Source organism: Toxoplasma gondii, chromosome X, assembly GCF_000006565.2.
Source record: "Toxoplasma gondii ME49 chromosome X, whole genome shotgun sequence".
Classification (NCBI taxonomy): domain Eukaryota; phylum Apicomplexa; class Conoidasida; order Eucoccidiorida; family Sarcocystidae; genus Toxoplasma; species Toxoplasma gondii.
Window position 1 is genome coordinate 2335307 of NC_031478.1, and position 24166 is coordinate 2359472.

Consider the following 24166-nt stretch of genomic DNA (forward strand, 5'->3'; position numbering starts at 1 on the left):
TTGATAGCACGTCCTGGGCGTTCAGGCGGGTGACTTCCCGACAACTTGTGTCCAGACTGTGCAACACTCCAACACCGATACCAAAGTCCCGGACGCATGATCGGAGAAGCACCACGGACTGCAAGTAGCGTTTGAGGACCAGACGAAAGGGCAACACCAGCCTCAAGTGACATGCATCTGCATCCGAATTCTTCTCGACCGGCACTATTTGAAGGTGTAAGGGAAACACGGTCGACTTTGTAAACTTGGTATGGCCTTTGGAAATAGTGGAAACCACCTAAACAGTGTACACTACATTTTGAATCAACGTACACACAGGTTTTGATGACAGGTAACAATTAGTGGTCCAAAAAAGAGTCGAGAAGCTGTCCACGTCCACATCGGCATGCCGGTGTCAACACTGTAGCACGAGTGTTTTTAGGATTCACGTCGCCACATACGACACACGGAACCAGGAATAGCGCCATGCCCCCTGCCGCCGTTTTCGATCGCACATGGTAGAGCAGAGGGCGGAGGCAAAGTCTGCAAGTATCACGTGTATGGTTTCCGATTTCCAATAAGACACGTGCCACCGTTTTTTGTGATGTCTCGAACTTTTTGGTCAACACGCTCAGTGGAGAAAGTGCGAGAGGTTTTCCCCGGTTTTACGAGCGTTGGAACCGGCGACAAACAGACCAAGCAGGACATTTTGGAAAACCTCGAGTCATTCATTTTTATCTACAGCCGGGAGAATCGACTGCAATGGGATCTCTTTCTGTGAATCCTTCGGCCACTGTCTAGTCCACTGGGGTTTAGGGGCACTACAGGACGACCGGAATCGCTGTTTGCACTTCTGACATAAAATTACCTGTCAAACATCGAGATCGATAGTCGATAGACACCGTGTCAGTTGCGTGTCGCTCGGATTCACTCGCGATTCACTGATGATCTGCCACTCTCTGGGACGCACTGCCGTAGCGTAGTCGTCTAAGCTCGAAACATTCTGGAAACAAGATATTCTGCTTGCGCATCATCACTTTGGGAGCAGTTGAGATCTGGCAGCAAGGATGAATTCGCAAGTGCCATCCCTTCCTTGTGTCAATTCGGTCCCGCGCGGCACAACACTGTCAACAAATGGGGGGCGTACACTCCTATTTAGAGGCACTTTCGCGCACCAAGCAGTCTAAACGTAGCGTCGCGCAAATATAGAAAAAAAAGTACCGGCAGGCTCACAGCTTTTCTCGTGAGGGGCCTTGAAAGCGTGCCAGATTTCTTACACTAGTACCAGAATTGCATGCGTTCTGAATGTGTGTGTATTAGGTAATCGATCGGGCGGGCCTCCGAAAACGACACAGACAAGCCAACAACCGCGATGCCGTTTCTGATGGTGGTACTAGCAGGATAGTGTGCTGCACTTTTGGAAGAGGGAACTCAGGCGATCCCATGTGAGTTTATCTGAAAAGTCTTGTGCTATCACCAGGAACACACTTTCTTGCGATACCTTCGCTTTGTCTTCTACTCGCTATTAGTTTTCAAACCCGGGATGCTCTAGGCTTCTGAATGCCAAGCACTATTGTTCGCCTCAGCGATACAATGGAAAGTCGAGCATCGTGGCAGCCTCGAGGGACGGAGAACGTTGGCCGCGCCAGACGTCCGTGCGCAGCACGATGCAGAAGCGGCTCGTGCAATGCCTTCGCAGAGTCTAGGACACAGAAATTGGCGCCTCTTGTTTCCCTCTCGGTCGAACCTTCCTCTCTCTACTTCCACGATGTTGCCATAGGGAGGACGTATGTGAAATCAGTGAAGGTGCTCAACCACTTGCGTCATGCAGTCTCAGTAGAAGTTACTTGCACATTGCCAGCGCTGTTTCGCTGTCGACCACAATCATTCCGCATCGCTGCCCACGGATTTCAACGAATAGAGATTTTGCTTACTGTTCAAGACGCTTCCAGTGCGGAATTTTCGTCAGCTCGTGGCCTTCGGGAGACGACAGCGTATAATGCACAAGAATGCTGCAGCGGTGTTTTCACGTTAAGGGGGGCTTTTGGAGTTCAGAGATTCGCAGCATACTTCACTCTCTGTAGCGAGTTTGCCCAGAAGGCTTCGGACGTATACGATGTGAGTTCTCTCTCCTCGAACAGGAGCAGTGAGCAGCGTGCACAAAGTCCGGGATCGATTTCATCGTGCAGCCGCCGATTTGATGCGCAAACTGCGCTTGTGACGAACCGATGCTCTAACAAGTTTTCTGGGGCCTTGACCCAAGCAGAGAGCTGTGCTCTGCCTGAGCGGAGATCTTTGGTCGAAGCACCTCCACCGAAGCCGTTCTTGCCAATATGCACGCGCGGCAGTGTTTATCTACATGGGTTGCCTCCCATGCGAGATGGAAGAGCGAGGCGTTTGAAAATGAACTCCACCACTAACGCACTGAATAGATGTCACAGTGTGAGTCCACAGAGACTGCTCTGCAATAGAGTACGACTGCGCGCCTGCGGAGATTGTGGTCCTAGCGGTATGCAAGAAGCCGAATGGAATATGGCTCAGGAAAGGCCGACGGGCATGGCTGCTAAAATTTTAGCAGATGTGAGATCAGAGTTAGAAGAAGCCGTGAAACAAGCAGAAAAAGCGGAGCGAAGAGAGCAAAAACTCCGAGCTGCGCTGGACGGCGCAGATTGCCAACAAGGGCAAGTCAGAGGCGTTCGTCACGAATATAGTCCTTTGCTGACGCCAGCGCCTCAGGAGGCAGAATTGAAGGCGCTGGTAGAGCAGCTAGAGATAGAGAATCGTTCCTTGTCTCGGATCATTCAAGAAATGCGCACTACTGTTGCGAGAAAATGCCAACAGATAGGGCAGCTAACGGACGAGATATCGAGACAGAGTCAGGAGCTCCAGAAAATACAGCTGGAGAATTTTACTCTGCGGCAGAGAGCACAGCGTTCACTACAAGAGCTGTGTGAGGCAGGAGGCTGCCGATCAACAGCAGCGTCCCTACGGTGTGCGACGCTCAGGCGCCCGCCAGACGCCAACGATAACGAAATCATGGGAGCATCGACTGCGCGGCTCGCAGAGGAGAACCGTTGTCTTAGGATGATGGCTCACGAGAAGGCACAGCTCGTTCAACGAGAGGCGGAGCTGAGTTCACTGAGGAATGTCGGATCGACAAATGATACATTCAGTGTTTCTGACAGGCAAGTGATCTCGAAGCTGAACAGCCGGCTTAAGGAGACGCTGCTCAAACTTCAACAGGCAGAACAGAAAGCCGACGACATTCAGGCGCAGTACGAATCAAAAATATATGCAATAGAACAGTCTGGAAGGCGCTTACCATTGCATGTAGATGCAGAGGCTCAAACAGCCGCATCGCTTTCGTCATTGTACCCGTTCAGGCAATTCGGCGAGCTGCAGCGCCAAGCTGCTTCCGCGCTATCTCAGGACGTTCACCAGAGATTCGCAAAGCTGGAGCAGGAGAAGAGCGATAAAACAGTCGAGTTTACTCGCCTCCTAGATGCGAAAAACGCTCATATCGGGCAGCTCTCGGCAGATATGGCTGGAGCCATTGAGCAGCACGCGACGGAGAGAAGGAATCTCCTTGGCAGGCTTGCTGCCCTGGAAATGCAGCTCCGCACGCAAACAGAAAAGCTCGACAATATGACCGTTAGCCTTGCAGGGTCGAATGCCGCTAAAGAGGAAGCTTTGAAAATCCGGGATCAGGACATGGAACGGCATGAGCGGTTCCGACTGAGCATCCAGCACAAAGTGAGAGGTCTGGAACAGCAGTTGCAAGTGAAGTCGGAGCAGCTGAAAGAAACCATACAGTCACTGGATGTGTTGCAACGTTTCGTCCGAGCAGCTTCGCTTGATCTTCCTCATTCAGCCGCATCCACGCAAGCCTCCCCAGCCAAAACCGGCATGGCTACTCCTGTTCTGAAGATACCTGAAGAGTTCAATGTCGTCTCTGCACCGCCTAATCACATGAAACCTTCAAGTGTTTCGGATGTATCGTGTCGAACCAACATAAGTCAGGGGTACGAAACGAGGCAGCGGGCATCTGAGCATGATTCACGAGCAGACGATATCGGTTGTTTGAGCGAAGGGCACCCAGAGATACTCCCTCTGAGTGAACGCGTATGTAGCCTCACAGCGGCTTTCCTCATGCAGTCCCACGCTCTCGGCCTTGCAGAAGCTAGGGCGTATGACCTCCAGAAAGAATGCCGCGAACTTCAGGCTCGAGTTTACCAGTCTATCGCGAGGAACGAAACAGAGGAGTCAAGAAGCCACCAGTTGGTGAACGAAACGTTTATGCGCGACAGAGTGCGTGTTCTGGAAAGGACCGCCGAGCAGCTCAGGAATGAAAACCATCTTTCTTTGCAGAAAATCAAACAACTAGAGCTAGGAGAAGCCAGACTTCAGGACGAGTGCAAACTCCTTCGTGAGGAGCGGCAAACGTGGAAACGCCGCCTGGACGCTGTTCATCAGGATCACATCGACCGAGCTGAACGCGAGCGAAAAGAGCACGAGCACCTTTTAGAGACACTCAAGCATTCCTTTGAACGACTTCATTTTTCTCCACCTTACGACGATGATATAGCACAGCAATGGCGCATAGGCGGTTCAAGTGACTATGAGCAGCTCCCAATGCCTGCGTTTGACACAGCTTCAGGCAAGCGTGGGCATGACGAGCAGAGCACACGGGCCAACTTGTCTGGCAGCTGTCACAGGCTGATTGCCGCCATTCAAGAGCTCACGAATGTCATTACAGTCGTCACAAACAAAATATCGATGGTGAATGCGAGCGGCGCCGTCCTCGACAAGGCGGCCTGCAGCCACTCTTCTCGGAACGTCGCGTTTTCCTTTAGCAGCGATTTGAGGCTGGACCTTCCCAACCCGGTAGCTCACGTGGAAGTGGCATCCTCTCCAAACGACGCTGCCGACGGCTCTCCGCTGGGTCGTACCAAGGTGCGCACGTGCGCTGGATCGTGCGCAGAGAGTTTTACTGAAGACAGCAGAGAACCGAAAGGCGTCGATACGGAGGTGCTCGCAGGACCTCTGATTCAACAGCTGTGCGAATTGTTCCTCGCTGTGGGCAGACGATTCGTGACTGCAGAACGAAGGGCTTCTTTCTCGCAGTTGCTTGGCTCGTTGTGCTACAAACAATGGCAACTCCAAAATGCGCGGGAGGCTGCTAGTATACGCGACCGCAACGTGCTGCGACAGCAGGTCCAAGCCCTGCAGATGCAAGTGAGTCCTGTACAACCGTTCCAAGAGATCGCCTTCTGTGGATCTACTAATTGTCGTCCGTGCAATAGTTCCATTTCTCGCCGAGGGGTCAATATGCGGCGCGTACTTCGTCCAGGTTCGCGCAGACGAGGCGTCCCAAGATCGCATGGTCGCACGGCTCTGTGGCCTCTACCAGCAGCGGTGCCGCGATCTGGAAGACCAGCGAGAAGCTGCCGTGCGAGATCTCCGGTTCCACGAGGCCAAATGCTCCCAGCTGACGCTACAGCTGGAGAAGGGCAAAGAACACATGGCTGCGCTGCAGCGCCGCCTTTCCTTCCTGCAAGCGTCTGCAAAGGAACGCGAGCTTCTAGCTGAGGCAACGGCCGAGGAAAAGGCGATGTCACGATTGCAGAGCTACAAAAAGGAGATCATTGAGAGCCTACTCTCTCAGGCTGGCATAGCCACATCCGGAGCTGATGGCGTCTACCCGACTGGACACTCCTATCCAGGAAAAGGTCTCTCTGACCAGCTCGCCCAAGAGCGAAGAGATCGTGCGGCCCTTCACCTGGCTCTGAAGGAAGCTCAGCGGCGGCATGCTTTGTCCGAGAATCGTCTCGAACAAGCGAAGAAGCAAGTGACTGTCGTGGCTGAGCTTCTGCGCCATGTCTCCAAGGAGCACGCCGTTATCGTAGGTAGGTGTTCGCCGCCAATCCGTGTCAGGCCTCTCCTCTCTGAATCACGCCACAAGTTGCGATAGTCACTGTTAGCTTATCTCCTCCCTTGTCTTCTCGAGAAAAGTCTACACTCTTCGACGTTCCAACTTATTGTGTAACACGCTTGTTCAGCCGCTCTGCACGAACTCTGGGGGCCGTTCCTCAGCAGGGCACTTAACCTGCGCATTACAGTCTGGATGCAGAACAGTTTTCTCAGCAGCGCAACGCTGACCAACACGTAGGTGCCGCTAGTCCATCGGGTCGCGAGGAGATTGGTTGTTCACAGACGGCGAGCTTGTCGAGTCGCCAGCGGAAGGATACCGAGGAGCTTCCCTTTCTGCTGATGAGCCAAAGGTCTTTTGGGGACTTCGGCCGCCGTCGGTGCCGGAACAGGCAGCCACTGACATTCTTGGTGTTGCGCCCGTTGCACAGTTAAGGAGCGAGATTGCCACCTTACGCGAGGTTGTTCATCAGCGTGAAATGGACAACGAGCGACAGGAAGTCGCATTGTCACATTCTCGGCTCGAAGCAAATATGCTTCGACAACGCAACGAAGCTTTGAACGACGAGATTCGGGCCAGCCTCACGCAGCTGGACGAAGCCAGACACTCTCTGGAAGAGTCTGCTATCCTGCGGCAGAGACTAGAAGATGTTGAGGTGGGCAAATTTAGAGTGAAAAGATTGACCTAATCAGTTGTAGATACTCTGAATTCGTCCATCCCTCTGGCTACATGCGGCATTCTCATGTTTGGGGCTTAGGTAAACAGCCTGACTTTTGAGGCTGCCGGAGATACTTAACTGGCGTAAAGGGGCACGCCTCAACGTATTACCCTGGTGCCGTGAATACTTTGACCGCATGTGGGGGCTGGCTTTGTACTGAATCGAAGTCTCTTTAAACGGGCTCACTGAGAGTGGGCTGTCTCTCTTGGAAAACGGCATGAAATTACGAATTCCACGGAGTGTGTATTTTTGTCCGGTTCCGTCGGAACGCGTGGCTGTTAAGCGTACATCGTACGTGGTCTGCGGCACCTGCCTCGCATTACTTTTTCCAGCTTTGGGCGAATCGCATGAACGAAACACACCAAGCAGAGATAAACACCTTGAAGCAGGCACAGGAGTTTCATCTGCAGCGAGCCGTCGCCGAAAACACGGAAAAAACGAAGGAACAGCTTCGAGAGGCAGCAGAAGCTAATCGGCAATTGAAGGAACAGAACCTCGGGTTACAGGGCGAGATTAAAATGTTAAACTTCAAGGTGCAACGCTTCAGGGAGTCAACCATGCGACACCTGTCCTTACAAACACACTTTAAGTCGACCATCGAAGAGTGGCTGAGAGGCGTCGACTTCGGTTCCGACGGATCGAATGACACACGAACTTCACATCCGCAGCCTCCTCGGCGCGGGGCTCCGAATGTGGTAAGAGATTCATATCGCGTTGTTGTTCGAGCACATCTCTCAAAAAGGAACCCTACGCAGCAGGTTTCTGCGCGCGCCTTTAAAGGTTCGGTAGCGGCAGTGGATCACGTAGCCTATGCCGGGAATATTTCTCGTGGACAAGCCGAAATCTCGCAGCTCCCTGGTGTCTAGCATACCCATGTGCTGCTTTGGTACAGGCTTCAAAAGAAATATCCGGGAAGCAGAAGAGAGGTGTAAACCCAATGGTTGGCTCTCGGCGTCAGGCACCAAGTGACCCCGTTCCATATCAGGTCATGAGGCCGGGCTACGTGCCGCTCGACGCCGTCCGCTCCGTTCTCGAGACGCTTATTCAAGTACGTTATCCTGACTGTGTTTCTTCCACAGTGCACAGGTATAGTGCTCTATTTCCTCAAATATGCAGCCTTCTTTCGCGCCAATCTTCAAGACTATGTCGTTTGGTCTGCTTGTGTTGGGTCGTCGTTGTTCCTCAAACAGGTCTGCGTCCAGCTGGGGGCAGCAGAGCAAAACACTCTCGAGCAGAGAATTGCAGATGAGCCGGACACTGTTTTATCTGCATCACCGACAAGTCTGCTCCTTGAGCCACTCTCAAAGCCGGGCCCGAGCATGGCCCTCGACTCGCAAGCTATCTTACAGGGCCAGAGGCTGGTGATTCTTTGCCTCTACTCAAAGCTGGTGGAACGTCTTCCGGAGCTGCGGAACAACCTCCCGGCTCCGATGAAGGCAACCAGCGACCCTTTTCCTCTCACAACGGCGTTCCCACGCTTTTCATGTACCAGCCCGTCTCGTCTAGTTAGTACGTTAGATATTCCTGCTCTCCTGGGCACAACTGAAAATGCGGGGGGTTGTTCACGATGTTCTTCTATGGATTTGGCCTGGAGAGCCAAGTGCAGACTTCCCCTGGAAAGAGGGAGCCAGCAAACGGAGGTTGAGCTGGGAGCTCGGCGGCTCCAGTCTCTTTTGCAGCTCTGTCTCCAAAACATCGTGGTCGCCCGATGCGCCCAAGAAATAATTACAGAACACATTACGGCGCTACAGAAAAAACCAGACTGTCATGCAGATCCTGCTCTCCCGCTTTCCCAAAACAGTGGAGAAACCGTAGGTGGCATTCAAGGACAACTGCGGCTTTCGACACGTTTTCGGAGCACTGAGAGTCCAGTAGCTGCCGGACAAGGAGCGAATTCTCTGTTTTATCTATCAAATGCGCTTCCACTTCTGTGTTTACTTCACCACGCAGCCGGAGAAGCTATTCCGACGCTTGAAAAGGCAGATTCAGTAGCAGAGTCACTTGCTGTGAAACTTGGGATCATTTTTTCGATCCCAGTGACGGTTCCAGAGAAGCGCAGCCCTCCGCAAACCAGTTTCTGGGGTCTACCTACATGTGGGCAGTCTGACACTCTTCTTCACCCCCACAGTTGCTCAGACCATGCCTCAGCAACTCCCTTATATCGTAACATCCACAGAACATTTGCCTTTCCAACCCAGAAAAAGGGAGTTTTCTGTCAGGCGGCATCAATAAAAAGGCTGTCTCACAAACATGCTCGGCCACAAATTGCCACTTTAGCAAACCGGCGGGGAGCATGGGAGAGAACAACCGACACAAAAAAGGATTTAACCGCGGCGCAGCTGAGCATGAAGTGCGGGCGAAGCCCGAGTAAACCATACTCGGCACCGATACTTGCTCCTCACTGCAGCACTCCTGGCCAGCTTCACAGTTACTGTCATTTGAATCTATGCACGCCTCCGGATGTTTGCTTTTCTCCCCCACGGTACTTCGAGGAGGCTCCGACAGCCCAGTCAACGGCAGCATGCAGTGTAGAGTCGCTGGAAGCCTCTAGTGAGGCAAGTATTTCTGAGTGTCTCAGCAAGCGTGGCTGCCTTCAGCATACGCCCGCGAGAGGCTTCTATCCTCGCAGTCTGAGTCTGTCATCCCCTCATACGACATGCGAGAGATGCAGAGAGTTTCCTTGCACTCTCGCACGAATGTCGCCGAAACCGTATCGTCTCGCCTGCCGTCGCAGCTTCTCGATGCCTCCGACCGTTCTCTCCTGCAGCCCTGCACGAACTTCCCAGTCTTCTTGTAGCTTGACTGCCATTGGGGCTCGAGAAAGTCCCCTCTCCCCCCTCACTTGTAGACGAAAACTCGATCAGTCGCCCGGCTGCCCCGTAGCGGGCGAGCTGGGATCAGTTGTTGAGCCTCCTACGCTCCAGTCGTTCGGATGTGCTGCTTGTCGCCAAGGTAAACATCGCTGTATTGATCGCATGCCTCCATCCTCGCAATCCGCTTCCTCCAAGGCGCTGTTATGTCGCTCACAACGCGTCGAAAGTTTGCGAGGTCGCAGCCGTCCAGTTCAGATTAGAAACGAGAACCTTTCCATCGTCCACCTTGCTCCCGGCCGCCCAGAATGGCTGCCCCCGCCTCTTCTCCCCTCCGTGTGTCCGTTATCAAAAACCAAACATGCGACAGATCGATGTGTGCTAAATCAGGGAAGTGAAGGAGAAAGCACGTCTCCGAGTCAGCGTGCCACCTCACGTCAAGGGTCCGCAAACCAACAGGAGGATCCCGCGGTAAAGCAGAAGCCGCAAAACACTCCAAAGCGGACAGGAGCTGCAGCGGTTGAGAAGGTTTTCGAAGCAAAATCGGAACGAAACATCCTCTCAGCAGGCAGGCAGGAAGTCCGAGGTGGTGTGGCTGTCACTCCGGAAGGCAAAGCATCCGCCAGGGGACCTAGCTGTTCTCCCCTCCACCACCTGAGGCAAAAACAGCCAACGGCAAAAGACTTTTCTAAGGTCTGCCGACCCTCAAGTTGCACTGAAGCGGTCAGACGCAATAACCCCCGCGTGGGTCCAGCACGAGGAACATCAGGGTTCTCTTCTCCAAGCTGTCCCCTTCCGAGGAAACCAAAACTGTCTGGACGGCCCTGCGGCAGGTCCAGCTCGTCAGTTGCATGGGAAAACGGTCTGTGTGCTGGGACGCCGTTTAGTAGAATCACGAACTGAAGCAGAGGTCTGTCAAGCGTCCGAAACGCTCCAGACGTGTGAATGTGTGTGTTTGGCTCAAGTTCGCAGACACGAGAAAGTGAAGTCAGTGCCGACATGAGGCTTAGAAAAGCCGCCGGAGCACAATAGAACTTGGATCCGGTAAAGAAAGCCCTTCAAGATCCAAAACAGTCCGACTCGTAGTATATACTCCCCACCAAGCATGTGCAGTCATCTCAGAGGAAACTGTCGTGTCAATCTTCTCGCTGCGAAGTAACGCCCTGCTGAGGGGACCCCAAAAGAACAGAAAACCATTAGCATCAGTTGTTCCACTTCCTTATTTCGACCGTTTCGTGTAAGTGGAGACTCCGAGCGAAGAAACAAAGTGGATTCTCACAACTTCACGATGCTGATTCGCCTTTTCGCGGTTCTCCTACAGCACATAAATCTCTAAAGCGTCTGGAGCCACGCCTGATAAACTACTCTTCGGCATACAGCTCCACAACTTTGGAATTCCCGTCCTATGCTGGTTCCTGCTTTTGTCTAAGGGATGTGCCTAGCGAGAGGCTCCAAGCTTTAAGCACAGTTGACAAGCCTGCTTCTCGCATTCGGGGAGCCAGCTGCACATAAAGGATAGCTGTTTTTCGGACAAATTACACAAATTTATAAGTGATTGAAAAGTGCTGGATGTAGTCTCCCTTTTCGACAAGATCGGCAAACACCACACATGACGACTCACTTCACAAAACCACGTTCGAAAACCGGTGCCAAAAAACCTTTGCGAACCTTGCCGTACGCAATGCCCGGCTGGTGTGAGTGCAGAGTTCACATTCCCGCGCACTGGTTGCCGATTCACCTGAAGCCATGAGGCTGTTTCACTACACGCTTCTGATCTGAACGACAGAGAGCTCCGTTTCAGAGCGTCAGACATGAACCTTTGTTAATTTCCGTCCCACTGTTCAAGATGTCGGGCAGACAAACGAAACACCCACACACGCCCATCCGCTGAGAACGGAGACAACTTCTTGACAAGCTGAACCAGGAAAAAAACATACGCAGCCGCAGAGCTGAAATGCGGGAACCACGCAAACACGCGAACGCGGGTAGACTGGGTTGACAGAAGGGGCTCGACAAACGCCGTCTGGAGTGTAAAAGTTCTCAAGGCCCCGACCGGTTTTCAGAATAGCAGCCAGTCCAGTTTGCCCACGACTGCGATAGGCACACACAGGCTCAAGATATAGCGGCGTGAAAAGCATTCCACAGTGTTCCAATTTTGTTCCCCTGACTCCAAGTGCAGATATAGCCTCCCGCGTCACGCCTCCACTACTCTGCAGCGTCTGTGGGTGCCCAAGACCGTAAGACAGCGTATGGGAAAGACGAGCTCGAAGAGTTCGAAAGCCGCTTTCGAAGCTGCAGACACGCAAGAAAGGTAAAAACGAGAGACTGAGCTTCGTCCAAGCCTCAAAAACAGACGACAATAAGCTAAATCACTTGGAGGGGCATCCCCTGAGCGCTGAGAACTCACTCATTCGTGGCGCCCAAGACGAGTACGTACTTCTAAATTTAACGGCGCCACGCAATAGACAACCTGTCACAACAGACTCCGGCCTCCTCTCGCCCTCTCTTCCAGTCTCGCGTACCTGCTGAGGTGGCCTCCACCACACTCAGTTGCACAAAGAGACACAAGGCGAACACGCGAGTCAAAAAACTTCTCTGAGAGTTTTCCCACGTGTGTGAGATGCGAGACACACATCCACAATACTTTACATTTTGCTCACCAAATCTCTCCAAATCACCCCGTTTTTCACATCTGGCTCACCTCAGCGTCATCTCCAGAGTCGCCTGAGGGCCCGTCTTCTCTCTCCAAAAGATCGGCTCTGAACGCGTTCAAGCCCCCAATCTTCGAAGCATTTCTTCGCGCCAAAGTCGCCGAAAACCCTAGACCTCCTTTGGGTTTGCAAAGTTTTCCTTCCTCTCTTGCTTCGCTATATGCCCGACTACCTTCGAGAGTCCAAAGTCGCTGTTCACCGGTCTCGGCGCCACTCGCGACCCGACCTTTCTTCCAATGTCGAGACCGCTGCGCATCTCCGCCATCCAGCCTCCGGTCCTTCCCGTCCGGGTCCTCAGCGACAACTCCGGACTCTTTTTTAGAGCCCGCGAGGTCTCTATTCGCCGTCGAAGCCGGTGGCCTTGGTCGTACAGGAGTTGCAGCCTTCGCTGTCTTCGAAGCAGTCTCGTGGGGGGATGAGGCAGAAGGGAAACGCGGCACACCGGTGTAGCGATATGTGTGTGTGTCGACTCTGTCTCCGTTGCTGGCAGGCGACGCCGATTCCTCACTGCTGGACTCCAAGCTCGACTCCGAAGGTCGAGCTAAACACTCTCTGGACGCGCCCTCCAATCGTCTTAGATAGGACAGGCACCTCTGGAGGGCCTGGAAAGCACACGCAAACCAGGAAAAATGGAAAATCAAGTCAGGATGAGGAAAACCAGGGACGCTGCAAGACCCAGAAAAAGTCATGAGTGCGAAAAGCAGAAACAGAGAGCATATGAAGGCGAAAGATGCACACAGAGAGAATCGAGCACAAAGAGAGAGGAGGGCGAAGAAGACGAAAGAGAATAAGGCACGAGAGGGAGGAAGAGAAAGAAGAAAACGAGGCACAAACTAGGCAAGAGAAGAGGAACTCTACCAATAGAAGGCACAGGCAGGAAGACGAAACTGTGAAGATTTGAGCGACTGTCGCAGCAGTTGAACAGAGGGAAAGGGATTGTCGATACACAGGGCCTAAGAGGCCCACTCTTGAACTCTCCTAAAGTGAACGCCTTCACATTTCGGCGTTGCCGCGTGCAGCAGGCGACTGTCAACGCACTTTGGAAGCGAACCGGATTCGACGCAGCCCACACACAAGCCTAAATCCTAAACCCCGACCCCTGAACCCTTTCTACGATCACTCAAAGCAGAGAACCGCAAAGTTTACCTGGGCGTCTGACTGGCTGCGCCCAAGCCCCACGGCTTTTGGCCCTGGGAAAGATGAGCCGAGGCGACTCGCGAGGGAAGTCTCGCTTCCGGCCTTTACCCACAGACCTTCTCCTTTCTTGTTTCCGTTGTCACGGGCTCTGAGCTTTCTCTGCTGTCCCTCGGAGACACTCAAGGCGGGGAGCTCTCGGGCTACGAGGGCGACAGACGGCGAATTCTTTCGAAGACAGGATGCGTGAGGCACAGAGTTTCGGAGATCGCGTTTCAGGTGCGGCGTCGCCTCCACTCCTGCGAAGGAAGAAGCAGAGGCCGAGAGAGGAGTGAAGAACTCTGACAAGCCCCCTGCGCTGCTTCTGCGACTCTCTCGCTCGCCTCCGTCGGCCTCGCTGTCTTGCAGAACGAGTTCCCTGAACCCGATGCCAAAGTCGGGCGCGAGGCGAGTCGCGGCTCTGTCCTGACTACTGAGTGTCTCCTTCTCATCTGTGGCTTTTGGCGGTTCTCCTTCGTTCTCCTCGCCGCGACTTTGAGCGAGTTCCTCTCCCGCAACTCCCCCCCTGTGAGGTCGTTCGGGGGGTCTCTGCACCTTGTTTTCCGCGCTTCTTCTGCTCAGCTTCCCCGCTGTCACCTTCCCTCGCAGCACAAGAGAGGCCTCCTGAGAGGACAGCTGACATGGCGCCGGCGTCTCCTTCCACCAGGTGGAGCTCGCGCTCGAGGGAAAGACCTGAGGGTGTTCCGCCGCATGCGGAGGGTCTGGAAAAAGCCCACACGCGCGACCGTGACGCATGCGCGTCTGCAAAAACGCCTCCACCTTCCGTTCACTCTCTGTCCATTCTTCTTGGGACGGGGGGGGCGGCTTGGCCTCGGCTGGCATCGCATGCGCCGGGGCACCGCTGCTCTTGAGTCCGAGAGATTTCTTCTCTCCATTCGCGAAGAACGCGTCCTGAGCGAAAGATTTCTTGAGAGCACAACGCTCAGACGCAGCAGTCTCGCCTGACGCGTTCCCCAGTTCTCTTCCCTCTGATTTCTCTCGTGTCTCCTCTATCCTGGGACGTGTGCGACACCCCGTCGCTCTCTTCTCGAGCGGTGCAGAGGACCTTCCGCCGATGCATGCAGTCTCCAACCTGTCTGCACCCTCGTCCGCCAGCCACAGAGCCGCCCCTGTGAACTCTGTTGTCTCTCTCGTGGCCGCCGATCGCTCCCTTTGCTCTTTTCCCTTCCTCTTTTCGCCCTGAAGATCCGCGGGGTCTCGAGGGGGCAAGGCGGCATGTGTCTCGGCGCGTTTCGCAGTTTCTGCGTCGACGAAGAGCTGAATGGAGTCCAGCAGATCAAGCAGAAGTCTACCGTCTTCTTTCTTTTTCGATCGTTCTCGACGTCTGTTCTTCCTGTCCGCATGTCTCCGAGCTGGAGAGGCGCCCGACGCCCCCCGTGACCGCGCCCCGTCCTCGGACCCGGAAGCCCCGATATCGCGGGAGATGTCAGGCTCCACGTCCCGAGGTCCTCTTCTCTCTTCGCGGAGGCTCTTCCTGTCGCTCTTTTCTGGAGAAGACACGAAGGAGCCCTGACAATTCGCAGAGCTGCTCGAATATCCGCCCGGGCACGGCGGCATCAGAAACCCTCTCTTGCGTTCGAGAGAGGAAGCTAAGGGGGACCGACGACCTCTCGATCTGCCGGTCCACGCTGTTTTTTCCGAACTTCGACTCCACAAACTCTCCTCAAACTCCTGGGGGGGGCTTGAGGCCCGAGTGTGAGAAGAACGCGAAGTACCCGACTCCGTCGTCCGCTCTTCGCTGCCTCCGTTCTTCGGTGAAGCCCCGCGTTTCTCCGGCCCTTCTCTCGACTTCCAGACGACCCGAGAGTTTGCAGCTCGCGACTGTCTCTGTCCTTTCTCGTTCCTGCATTCCTCCGTCAAATGGCCTGTGCTGAGTTGTCTCGAGGGCGCTCGACGCCCGGTGTTTCCGAGGCTATGTTTTTCTTTCCCGTCCTTCCACGAAGAATCCTCAGCTGTCTCTACAGCAGTCAAGGGAACCTTGGCTGTCGCGCCACCTCCGCCCTCCGCTTCCCCACGCGCAACCTTGTCCACGTCGACGAGATCCTTCGACCTAATTGCGGCCTTCTTTCTCTTCTCGTCCCTGTCCTTCCTTCTCAACGCTTCCTCAAAAAGATGGCTGTGTCGAAACAAGTCTCCCCTCAGCGCGCCTTCGCCTGTGGCTCCCTGCAGAGAAAAACCGTCGACAACGTCCCCCGGGGGTAGAGGGAGACGGACAAGCGGTTCCGGAAGGACCGCTTGCACAGGGACTCGAGAGCTTGCTCGGCTCCACAATGGACTTTTCAAGTGAGAATCTGCGCTCTGTTCAACGCTCTCTTCGTCTCTCAGCTTCGACGCACTACGTGTCTTCGCAGGCTTCGTCCAGGTGTCTGCACACCTCGAGGACTTGTTCGCTGCCCTCGAGTGTCTCTCCTCTTTACTCTCGAGCGAAATCGGCACCCCGGGTCCACCTGTCGCCATGGCGCTACGACGGCGGCGTGGCTCCCGGCCCTCGATCGCGCTGCTGCTGTCCCGTCGCTCGCGGTGTAAGTACACTTCATCTTTGTTCTGCCCGTAGGATCTTTCGCGTCTGAAGGACTTGTCGCGGGAGGTTCTTCCTCGCGGCTCTTCTGGGCGGAAATCAAAGTCGTTGTTGGTGACAACCGGTTTCCTCTCTCTCGCCGCAGCACTCGCGTCCTTCCCTTCGCCGTTCTTCCTCTCTTCCCGTTTCCGTTGTCTCTCCACCCCACAGGGACTGCTTGGCTTGATGTGCGTGCTCTTCCTGTCGGGGTTTCGTTTCTCCGGCCGGTTGTGAGCGAGTCCGTTGGAGGCCGGCATAGGAAAAAAGTCCTTCTTCTCGCGTCTGGAGACCCCGCGACGCCTGTCGGCTCTCTCTTCTTTCGAGTTTCCTCTCCGCTCTCCTTCCGACCTCTTGCTTTCTCGCCCGCGCACTTGTGCAGCCACCTCGCTCGTCGACTTCTGCCTCTCCTCGGCGTCTGATTTTGGCCGGTCGTTCTCGCTCGGAATGTCCGACCGCAACGCTTCGTGACTGAGAAGCAGCAGGAGCGGCAGAAGTTCGGCGAGCAAGGCCCGGTCTGGTCCGCGAGCCTTTCCCTTTTTTTGCTGCGCTGCGCGAGTCTTGTCCGCTTCTTCCTGCGTGTCGTGGCCTTCTGTGGCCTCTCCAGTCGAGAGATTCGTCCCCGACGCTTCTCTCTGCTTCAGCCGCTCCACGAGCACCTCCAGCAGCTGCCTGTACACCTGACACATGGCCTTTCGCGCGTCGCGTGGAGCCTCGGCGAGCGCCAGCAACGACGAAGAGACGCCGCCGCTGCGCTCCTTCGCGGATTTCTCCTTTTCTTCCCGTTTGTGCCGTTTTTCTGCAGCCTGCTGACTCCTCTCAAGCTTTTTAACGCCTGCCTCATCGAAAGAAGCCTGCCACGAGGCGGGGTTTTTCTTCTTCCCCGACTTTGAAGGCTGCGCCCACGATGACACGTCCAAGGCTGAGAGCGTCAGGGGCCGTTCGCCATCGAAGAACTTCTCCCAGCTGTTTATTTCCTCTCTCGAAAGTCCCTTGGTCTCCCCGTTCGCATTTCGCGCTCCTTCGCTCTGCTCTTTCTGCCCCGTCCGTTCGTCTTCTTTTTTGACCTCGCGCGTCGTCGCTCGATGGTGAACAGAGAAGCCTTCCGCCGACCCATCCGCCAGCGCATATGCCCCGCGATTGCAAGAACAGAGTTCCCCTCTTTCCTTGCTGCCCTTTGTTTCCGTTCTCTCCCCACACGCCGTCCACAGCAGCGGCAGGACGTCGCTCGGCGTCGACTGGAGCAGCGGCCGCGAAGAGGCTGTCGGTCGCCCCGCTTTCCTGCGTTCTGATCTTTTCTCCGGAGGAAAAGGAGACACTTCCTGTCCGCTGTATTCTGCCTTTTTCTGTCCTGGCAGCGCAGACGATGAGAGGCCGCCCTTCTTCTCTCGCGCCTTGCCGCGAAAGTCCCCGTCGCCTCCACAGGTGTCTGTACACGGGGGAAGAAGGTGTTGGAGAAGGCCAGAGAGGCGAGCAGAGCCGGGAGCGTGGAGAGATGAAAGCAGCGAGAGCGCCAAGGGTGGAAGCGAAGAAAGGAGGCTCGAACACCGCGTTTCCGTGGAGTCCACAGAAGACAACAGATGCGCAGTGAGATCAGCCACACGCTCCGCCGCAGCTCGTTCTTTCACCGACTCAACACAGTCTGCTCCTGAGGCTGGAGGAAGAGTGTCTTCGACCAAACCCAGCACGGCAGACGAAGAGGAAGAGAGAGAACAGACAGACGAATCGAGCGGACGGAAACTCAGCTGCGAACTGGGACCGAGAGTCGAATTCGAAGAAGGGTTCGAAACCAGCAGTCTTTGCTTGGCAAGCCCCGAGCAACTTTTGCAGATCGTCGACGTCTTTATCGCTCCTCGCGTGTCTCTCCTCTCTCTCCCAGAACCGCCAGAGGATATGTTCAGGGCGTTTCTCGCTCCTCGCGCGTCCAGGATCTCTTTGCTGCCCACCTCGCCTCCTCCTGACCCCCCAGATCTTCGCCCTTGAGGAAACTGCTTCCCTTTCGACCCTTCTCCTTCCTCGTCCTTTCCACGCAAATGATTCACGACGCAGAATTTTGAAGAGAAGAGCCCCAGACGGGGACCTCGAGGCGGCGGCGACGCCGGTCGTGGACTCGGCGCGAGTGGAGAGACAGCCGGCAGAGGACGAGGCTGCGGGGTGGAAGAAACGGCGGCATCCACAGAAGCAGACTCGAGTTCTGCGTTCTTCGTAGCATAACGGAGGCCCTCTGAAACCTGCTTCTTCAGATCCTCGCCCTCGCGTCGTGTCGCTCTTCCCGGATCCGTGCAACCTTCGCGAGTCTCTTGAGCGTCCGCTGGAACCTGCAGTTTCTGCTGGCAGATCGCGCAGACAGGCTCCCCACGTCGAATGGAGACCGGCCCCTCTCTCTTGATCTCCCTCACCTCAGCAGCCGATCTCGTAGCCGCAAAACTGTTCTCTCTCTTTATAGAAGTAATGCTGGGGGCACCTGGTGTTTCTGCATGCAGCGCCGCGGGCTGCACGGCTCTCCCGCCGACTCGGCCCACTCGCAGACCTTCTCCTCTCTCGCCCTCCGCCACGTTGAAATCGCGCTCCTCGTCTCTCCTGTCGGGTCGCACGGAGAGTGAGAGTGACCGCAGCATCTCTGCCGGCGAGGTCGTCAGCTGTCGAGACACCTGGGCTCTCTTCCGGCGGCGCAGCTCCCCTCCCGTCGGCACAGAGAGCCCACGTTTCGTGACTTCTTCGGCTTGCATCCAGGTGCGGCGGTCGCGGGCGAGGTTCCCAGAAAGCAACGTCGTTCGGGGCTCCTCGAGTTCGAGGTTCCGCCCGTTAGCGAAGGACAGAGGAGACAATCCTTCCCCAGAGATATGCAGACGCACCGCGTCGTGGAGGCATACCTTCAGAGCCTCCTCTCCAACTTCACGAGAGTGCGTTCCCGTCTCTGCGTTCGATGTTGCGATGCTTTTCCTGAGCGCCGCCTCCAGCTGTACAGACACCGCGGAAGGAACCTGTGGAGAGTGGGGAAGGTTATGGAAGTCGCTGTTCTCTTCAGGAGGCGCCGCGCGCACTTCTGAAAGAAATGCTGGTTGAGCTTTCAAGGGCTGACTTTCGAGACGCACACGCGACATGAGTGCCTGGAGAGCCAGTTGCTGTCTCTGGATTTCCTGCATCTTCCGAGCCTGCAGCGCCTGCTGCTCGCGCCGCTGTTCCTGGCGGCGCTGGATCGCCTTCTGCTCTTCGCGGAGTGTCTCGAGTTGACGGGGAAGCAGAACGATCTTCTCTGGAAGCGGCGCCCCGGAACTCACGAAAAGAGAAGTGTGCTGTTCGCCAAAGTTCTCCTCTCCATGAACCTGTCGTACGGGGCCTGAACGCGTCTCGAGCTCCGGCGCGGACCGCACGTCCCCAGGGCGTGCGGGGTGTACATACACCCTGGAGGTGTCCGGGCCTTCAGCTTCCTCTTTGCTTGTCCCCTCCGCTGCACCAGGGCACGCCGCCTCCAAGAAGGTGAAGCCATGGCGCCCTCTCTCTTCTTTGTAGAGGTTGCCGCCTTGCGCCCGTGAGTCCGTGGAGGCCCTCCTGAAGTGCCGCGCCTCTGGGGCCTCTGCAAGGCCTTCAATGGAAGCAACTCGTCCGTCTCCGGCGCTGCGAATGCGCCGAGAAGCTTCCGCACTGTGCTCGTTTGTCTCCGTAGCTTTCATCGACATGATCACCCTTCCAGCAGCACAGTCCTGCCCGCGGAAAGAGGCGCTCCAGTCCTCGGCAGACAACGGCTCCTCTGCAGTTGTGGCGGGTTCTGTCTGGAGAGCGACATGCCGCAGAGAGGCCTGCAAGAAGGAGGCCCCCTCATGGTGCAGGGGACTCTGCCTCCGCCCCAGCTGACTCGCGCGAGAAGAGAAGGTGCCGTCTCCCGATGGAAGGAGAGAAGGCTCGAGGTCCTTCGGCGCAGAAGAGCGCAGCGAGGCTGCAGGTGCATCAGTTGAGGGCGGCAAACGGCGAGAAGACGCCCACGGCGACGCCTCAGGACGCACTTGAATCGAAACCCAGTCGTCCAGGTGCGAGTCCCGAAGAGCTGAGGGCAACGAAGAAACGCAGTTCGGGCAAGAACCGCCTCCTGAAAAAGAGGCCTCCACAGAGACATCTCTGGGAGACCCATCTGCCGCAGATACCCTCCCCGCATCTGGAAAGAGAGAAGTGGCAGAGAGGCCAGCTGGCTCGCAAGTCCCTCCGCTTTGGACCGCATGTCTAGGGGGATCCCGGAAAGAGTTCCAGACGTCCAAGTGCGAGTCTCGCGGAGAGGAGCTCCTGCGACTCCAAGAGGCTGCAGATGCGGACAGGGTGTTTGCTGTTTTGACGCTTCTGACTCTCGAGAGCGACGTGAAGCTGTCGGAAGTGCGCAAGGCCGAGACAGATAGCGGGGGGTCCTCCCGGTTTTCGTGAGAAGCTCGGCGCCTCCGCACGGCACCCCGCCCGCCGTCTCCCGCCTCTCGCGCCGCCTCACCATCTACGCAAGAAGAGAGTCGCCAGCGCCGGTCGACGTCTTCCGAGAGGCGAGAGAGGCGCAGCAGCATGTCCGCAGCAAAGTCTTTTTCCCGGCCGAAGGGTGAAGACACTGCCAGGTGGTGCGAAGGTGAAAAGCTCGTGCCTCCTCCGGACTGCCGGTTCGAGAGAAGGTGGATAGCGTGGAGAGTCGAAGCCGGGTTTTGCTCTCCTTCTTCACGACTGCGTCGGAGAAAAGTCTTCTGGCCGGAACTCGGTCCAAACACCCCATCTCGCGCAGCCTCTTTCCCTTCTTCGTCGACCCAGGAGGAAGCGCGCCGATGCGGAGATGAGGCTGGTGCGGTCTCGGCTGCGCAGGCGACTCCGTCTGCGCTTCGGGAGCTCGCAACTCGCAAGTGGACATAGGAAGACGGGGAGTCTCCGCCTACACCAAAACGGGAGCAAAATTTCTGCAAGGGAGGACGGGCAGACGGGAGAGAGGCAAAAGCGATTTTTCCGGAAAAGGATGCGCTTACGGGGTTCTGCACCGCCGAACTCTGCGCGAGACTGCCGGTCGTCTGCGCCAAAAACACGCGAGCCTCCTCGTGGGAGGCCCACTCGTCGACTCGGTTCCGTTGTATGTACACCCGAGGTGTCGAACCTGAGACAAGCCCGACAGCGGGGAGCGAGTCGGAGAGACGCCAACTTTCGTGAGCCTCGTCGGGAGGTCTCCCGTGGGCCGACAACTCTGAAGAGGCACCCCATGAAGCCGCAGTGTCTGGCGAACTGGGAGAAAAAAAAGCTTTTCCTCTAGCACCGCCTACAGCGCTCTGCGTTCTTCGCTCACCTCCTGCCCTTTTCGCTGCAAGGGTGACCTCACGCGTTCGAGCGTCCGGAGAGTCAGCCGTGATGGACACGACGTCGCTGTTGGAGCCCCGGCCCCCACTTTCCTTGCGGAAAGAGATGGAAAAAACCCTGCTGTCAGTCGGCGAGTTCTCCTGACCAAAGGCGAAGTCTCGTCGCTTCTCCCCCCACACATCGCTCGCGGCGGGACCTGTGGAGCTTGCAGTGCTTCCCTGCGAGAACGGCCGACACGGGTGCCGGAGAAACGGCGGGTCTGCAGTTCCCCGGGGGGCGCCGGGGAACTCCCTGAGCGTCGCCGGCTCTGAAGCATCGTCGTCAAGTGTGTCGAGCGCTTTCAAGGAAGCTGGAGACAGCGAGGCCTTCTCCGCGACAGCCCAGATAAGGGATCTCAGGAAAGCGGACGAATCCGCACTCGACCCCCGTGCATTGTTGCCTGATTCCGGGGAGCAGACAGGTGTCCCCTCTCCCGGCGGAGTGGCGGGAGAGCCGCGAGAGGCCTGACAGTGTGACAGCTGTTTCTCCTGCCGCCGCCTCCTGTGCTCTTGCTCTGTCTGTGCAAGCAGACGGTGAAAGACCGGGAGTTCCGCGAGACTTGGCGAAGCAGGCGGAGCCGTCGAACAGTGGGAAGTGGAGAAAGACAGAGAGTCTGCCAAGCCTGTGTGCATCCCTCTGGCACTGTCGGGTCTCCCCAGAGGCGTTGGGGGCCGAGTCGCTTTTCGCCGAAGGGGGTGGCTGGACCGGGGGCGGTCTTCGTGGCCTGGAATGCGAACTGCAGACGCCGCCCCGAAGTCGCGCAAGTGGCTGTTCGCGGCGTCCTCTGCCGGTCTAGGAGAGGAAGCCTCTCGATAAGATCGAACTAAAGAGGACGAATTCTCCGTCAACCTCAACCCTGGGGAGAGGGGTGCCGCGTCTGAGTTGGACGCGGCCCGAGACTCTCGCTCAAGGTCCAGCGCGGCTGGGATCCTGCAGGATCCTGCAGCTGCTTCTCTGACGGCACTGCCATTCAGCACGAACGCGCCGGGTCCAGCAAAGGTTTCGACTGACGCAGAAGCCCGAGAAAAGTGTTTTCTCGGCTCAGCTGTCGTCAGAAGCGTCGGACCGCCTAGAGACGCCATGGGCGGGAACGGGCGCGTGCTACTGCCGAGCGTCGAGCGGATACTCTACCATGGAAAATATGGGAACAAGGAAACGCAAGGAAGCTATACAAGGCATTTTAAACCTTGGCTACCTACGGGAACAAGGCGCGAGGGGAAAAAGGGGGTTGAGGGGAACAGTGTAGGGAAAAAAGCCAAGCGGCCTTCCTCGGGATCCGCTCATACGCTGCACGAGGATCCGAACGCGCGAAAAACAAGCTAGGTTTTGGATGGTGGACCGTCACAATGGCGTTCCAGTGCAGCACGGGAGAGGACGCTGTGACGCAAAGAGAGAAAGGTTTTAACGCTTTGTGGAAAGCGCGTTGTCACGCATGTGCTAGAGGACAGCACTTTCCGATGGCGCGCCGGGTAGTTCAGCGCATGCAGGTGTCGCAGACGTGAGGTGTAGGTACACCCAATTCACTCGCTAAAAAAAGTTTCGTCGCCCCCTGCATTTAGCGAGAAGACAAAAAGAAGACACATGCACGCGCCGCATGCTCAACGGGAGAGAAAGGGGTGCCGTGTGTTGCTGTCACCACCGTTGTTCAGCTGGCGGGCGACAGCCGTGCGATAGGGGGGTGTGTGAATGCGTGTCTTGGAAACCGGGGAGGCGTCTGAGTTACGAGATCCGCGTATCGTTTCCTGAAGCGCCTGGAAGCAGACAGAGGCGCAAACGCCGTCCCGTGCGGAAAGCAGTGAACCGGTGAGCCGACACAGCGCACTGCCTTAGAGTTTCTGTCGACATCACATCCTGGAACAAGTGAAAACCCAGCACTCGCCAACCGTCGATTTGCTTGTTTCTCATGAATGGCAGGAACGACGACGCTACTCTGCCGCTTGCGTCAGAAGTACGCCGCCCCAGAGAGACAGCTGCCATCACAACTCTGCGAATTTTCAAAAACAAACCTCGTAATAGAGCCACTCGAACTATGGGACACATCCGACTCCATCATAGAAACTCGTGAAACTCTTCATTGGAAGAAACCCTTCGGATCTGAGCAGGCCTCGATCTAGCTGTGATAGCTGACAACCCTATCGCGGCAGAGAAACGGCTCCGAGAAACACTTCTAACGCAGCGGGAACGTTGTCCACGACAAACGCGGTAGTCGCAACCGCAACCACTCGTGAGGACTGGAGCCTCTCGCCCCCATTATCTGTTTTCATGGGGGCAGTTGCTACGTCTTGCTCGGTTCACCGTGAACAGGATTTTTTTACGGGCAGGGCAATAAAGTCATCACCTGAAAAAGAACTGAAACGTGCTATCTACGGACTTGCGAGTGCTGCAGACTCCTACACAGCACAAGCCGAGAATGCAATATCTTGCGGTGCCTTCGGCAGCCGACGTTCCCGATGCATAAAGCCTACAGCCTGCATGTGCTTCTGGATCGAACTCAGGGCCACAAGATCGACATTAACTGCACCAAATGTATTTTGGCCATCAGGTGGAACGGCGCCAGAGATTCCACATAACACTACTAGTAGACTCTAAATCTGGTTTGATCCCAGAATTTCTGTGCACAGGTGCGATCAAATTGTGAGTAGTCACATTATCAGTAGAGAATCTCGCCTCTCTACAAATGATCCGCGATCCAGAACTGAAGGACTCAAGTCGAATAAACAGAGACATTATAGTACTTAGGATACTGAATATGAAATCAGCTATGAAGTACAGACAACCAAATTCGTTATGATTTTTGTACACGACTCAGGCCTTCACAGAGAAAAACTGAGGCACCGAATGACCAAGACGTCTGCCCATTCTGTATATTGGTCGAGGTTTGTAACGACTCCCTTTCCCTGTGCAGGCTTCCCACTTTTTCGA

The 24166-nt window shown here is 55.9% G+C and overlaps 2 protein-coding genes across 2 annotated transcripts; one reads left to right on the forward strand and one right to left on the reverse strand.

The window, feature by feature from the left end:
- Positions 1-1539: 1539 nt before the first annotated feature.
- TGME49_225280 (hypothetical protein) lies at positions 1540-10339 on the forward strand (the record flags this gene model as incomplete). Its single annotated transcript, XM_002366160.1, has 6 exons — positions 1540-5214; positions 5330-5885; positions 6193-6563; positions 6959-7321; positions 7519-7674; positions 7817-10339. The coding sequence occupies 6 exons, from the start codon at positions 1540-1542 to the stop codon at positions 10337-10339; spliced, it is 7644 nt and encodes a 2547-aa protein (XP_002366201.1).
- Positions 10340-11130: 791 nt separating this feature from the next.
- TGME49_225270 (hypothetical protein) lies at positions 11131-22326 on the reverse strand (the record flags this gene model as incomplete). The annotated part of the gene is made up of 3 exons (XM_018780095.1): positions 11131-11728; positions 12138-12749; positions 13294-22326. The coding sequence occupies 3 exons, from the start codon at positions 22324-22326 to the stop codon at positions 11642-11644; spliced, it is 9732 nt and encodes a 3243-aa protein (XP_018635989.1). The 3' UTR covers positions 11131-11641.
- Positions 22327-24166: the final 1840 nt, after the last annotated feature.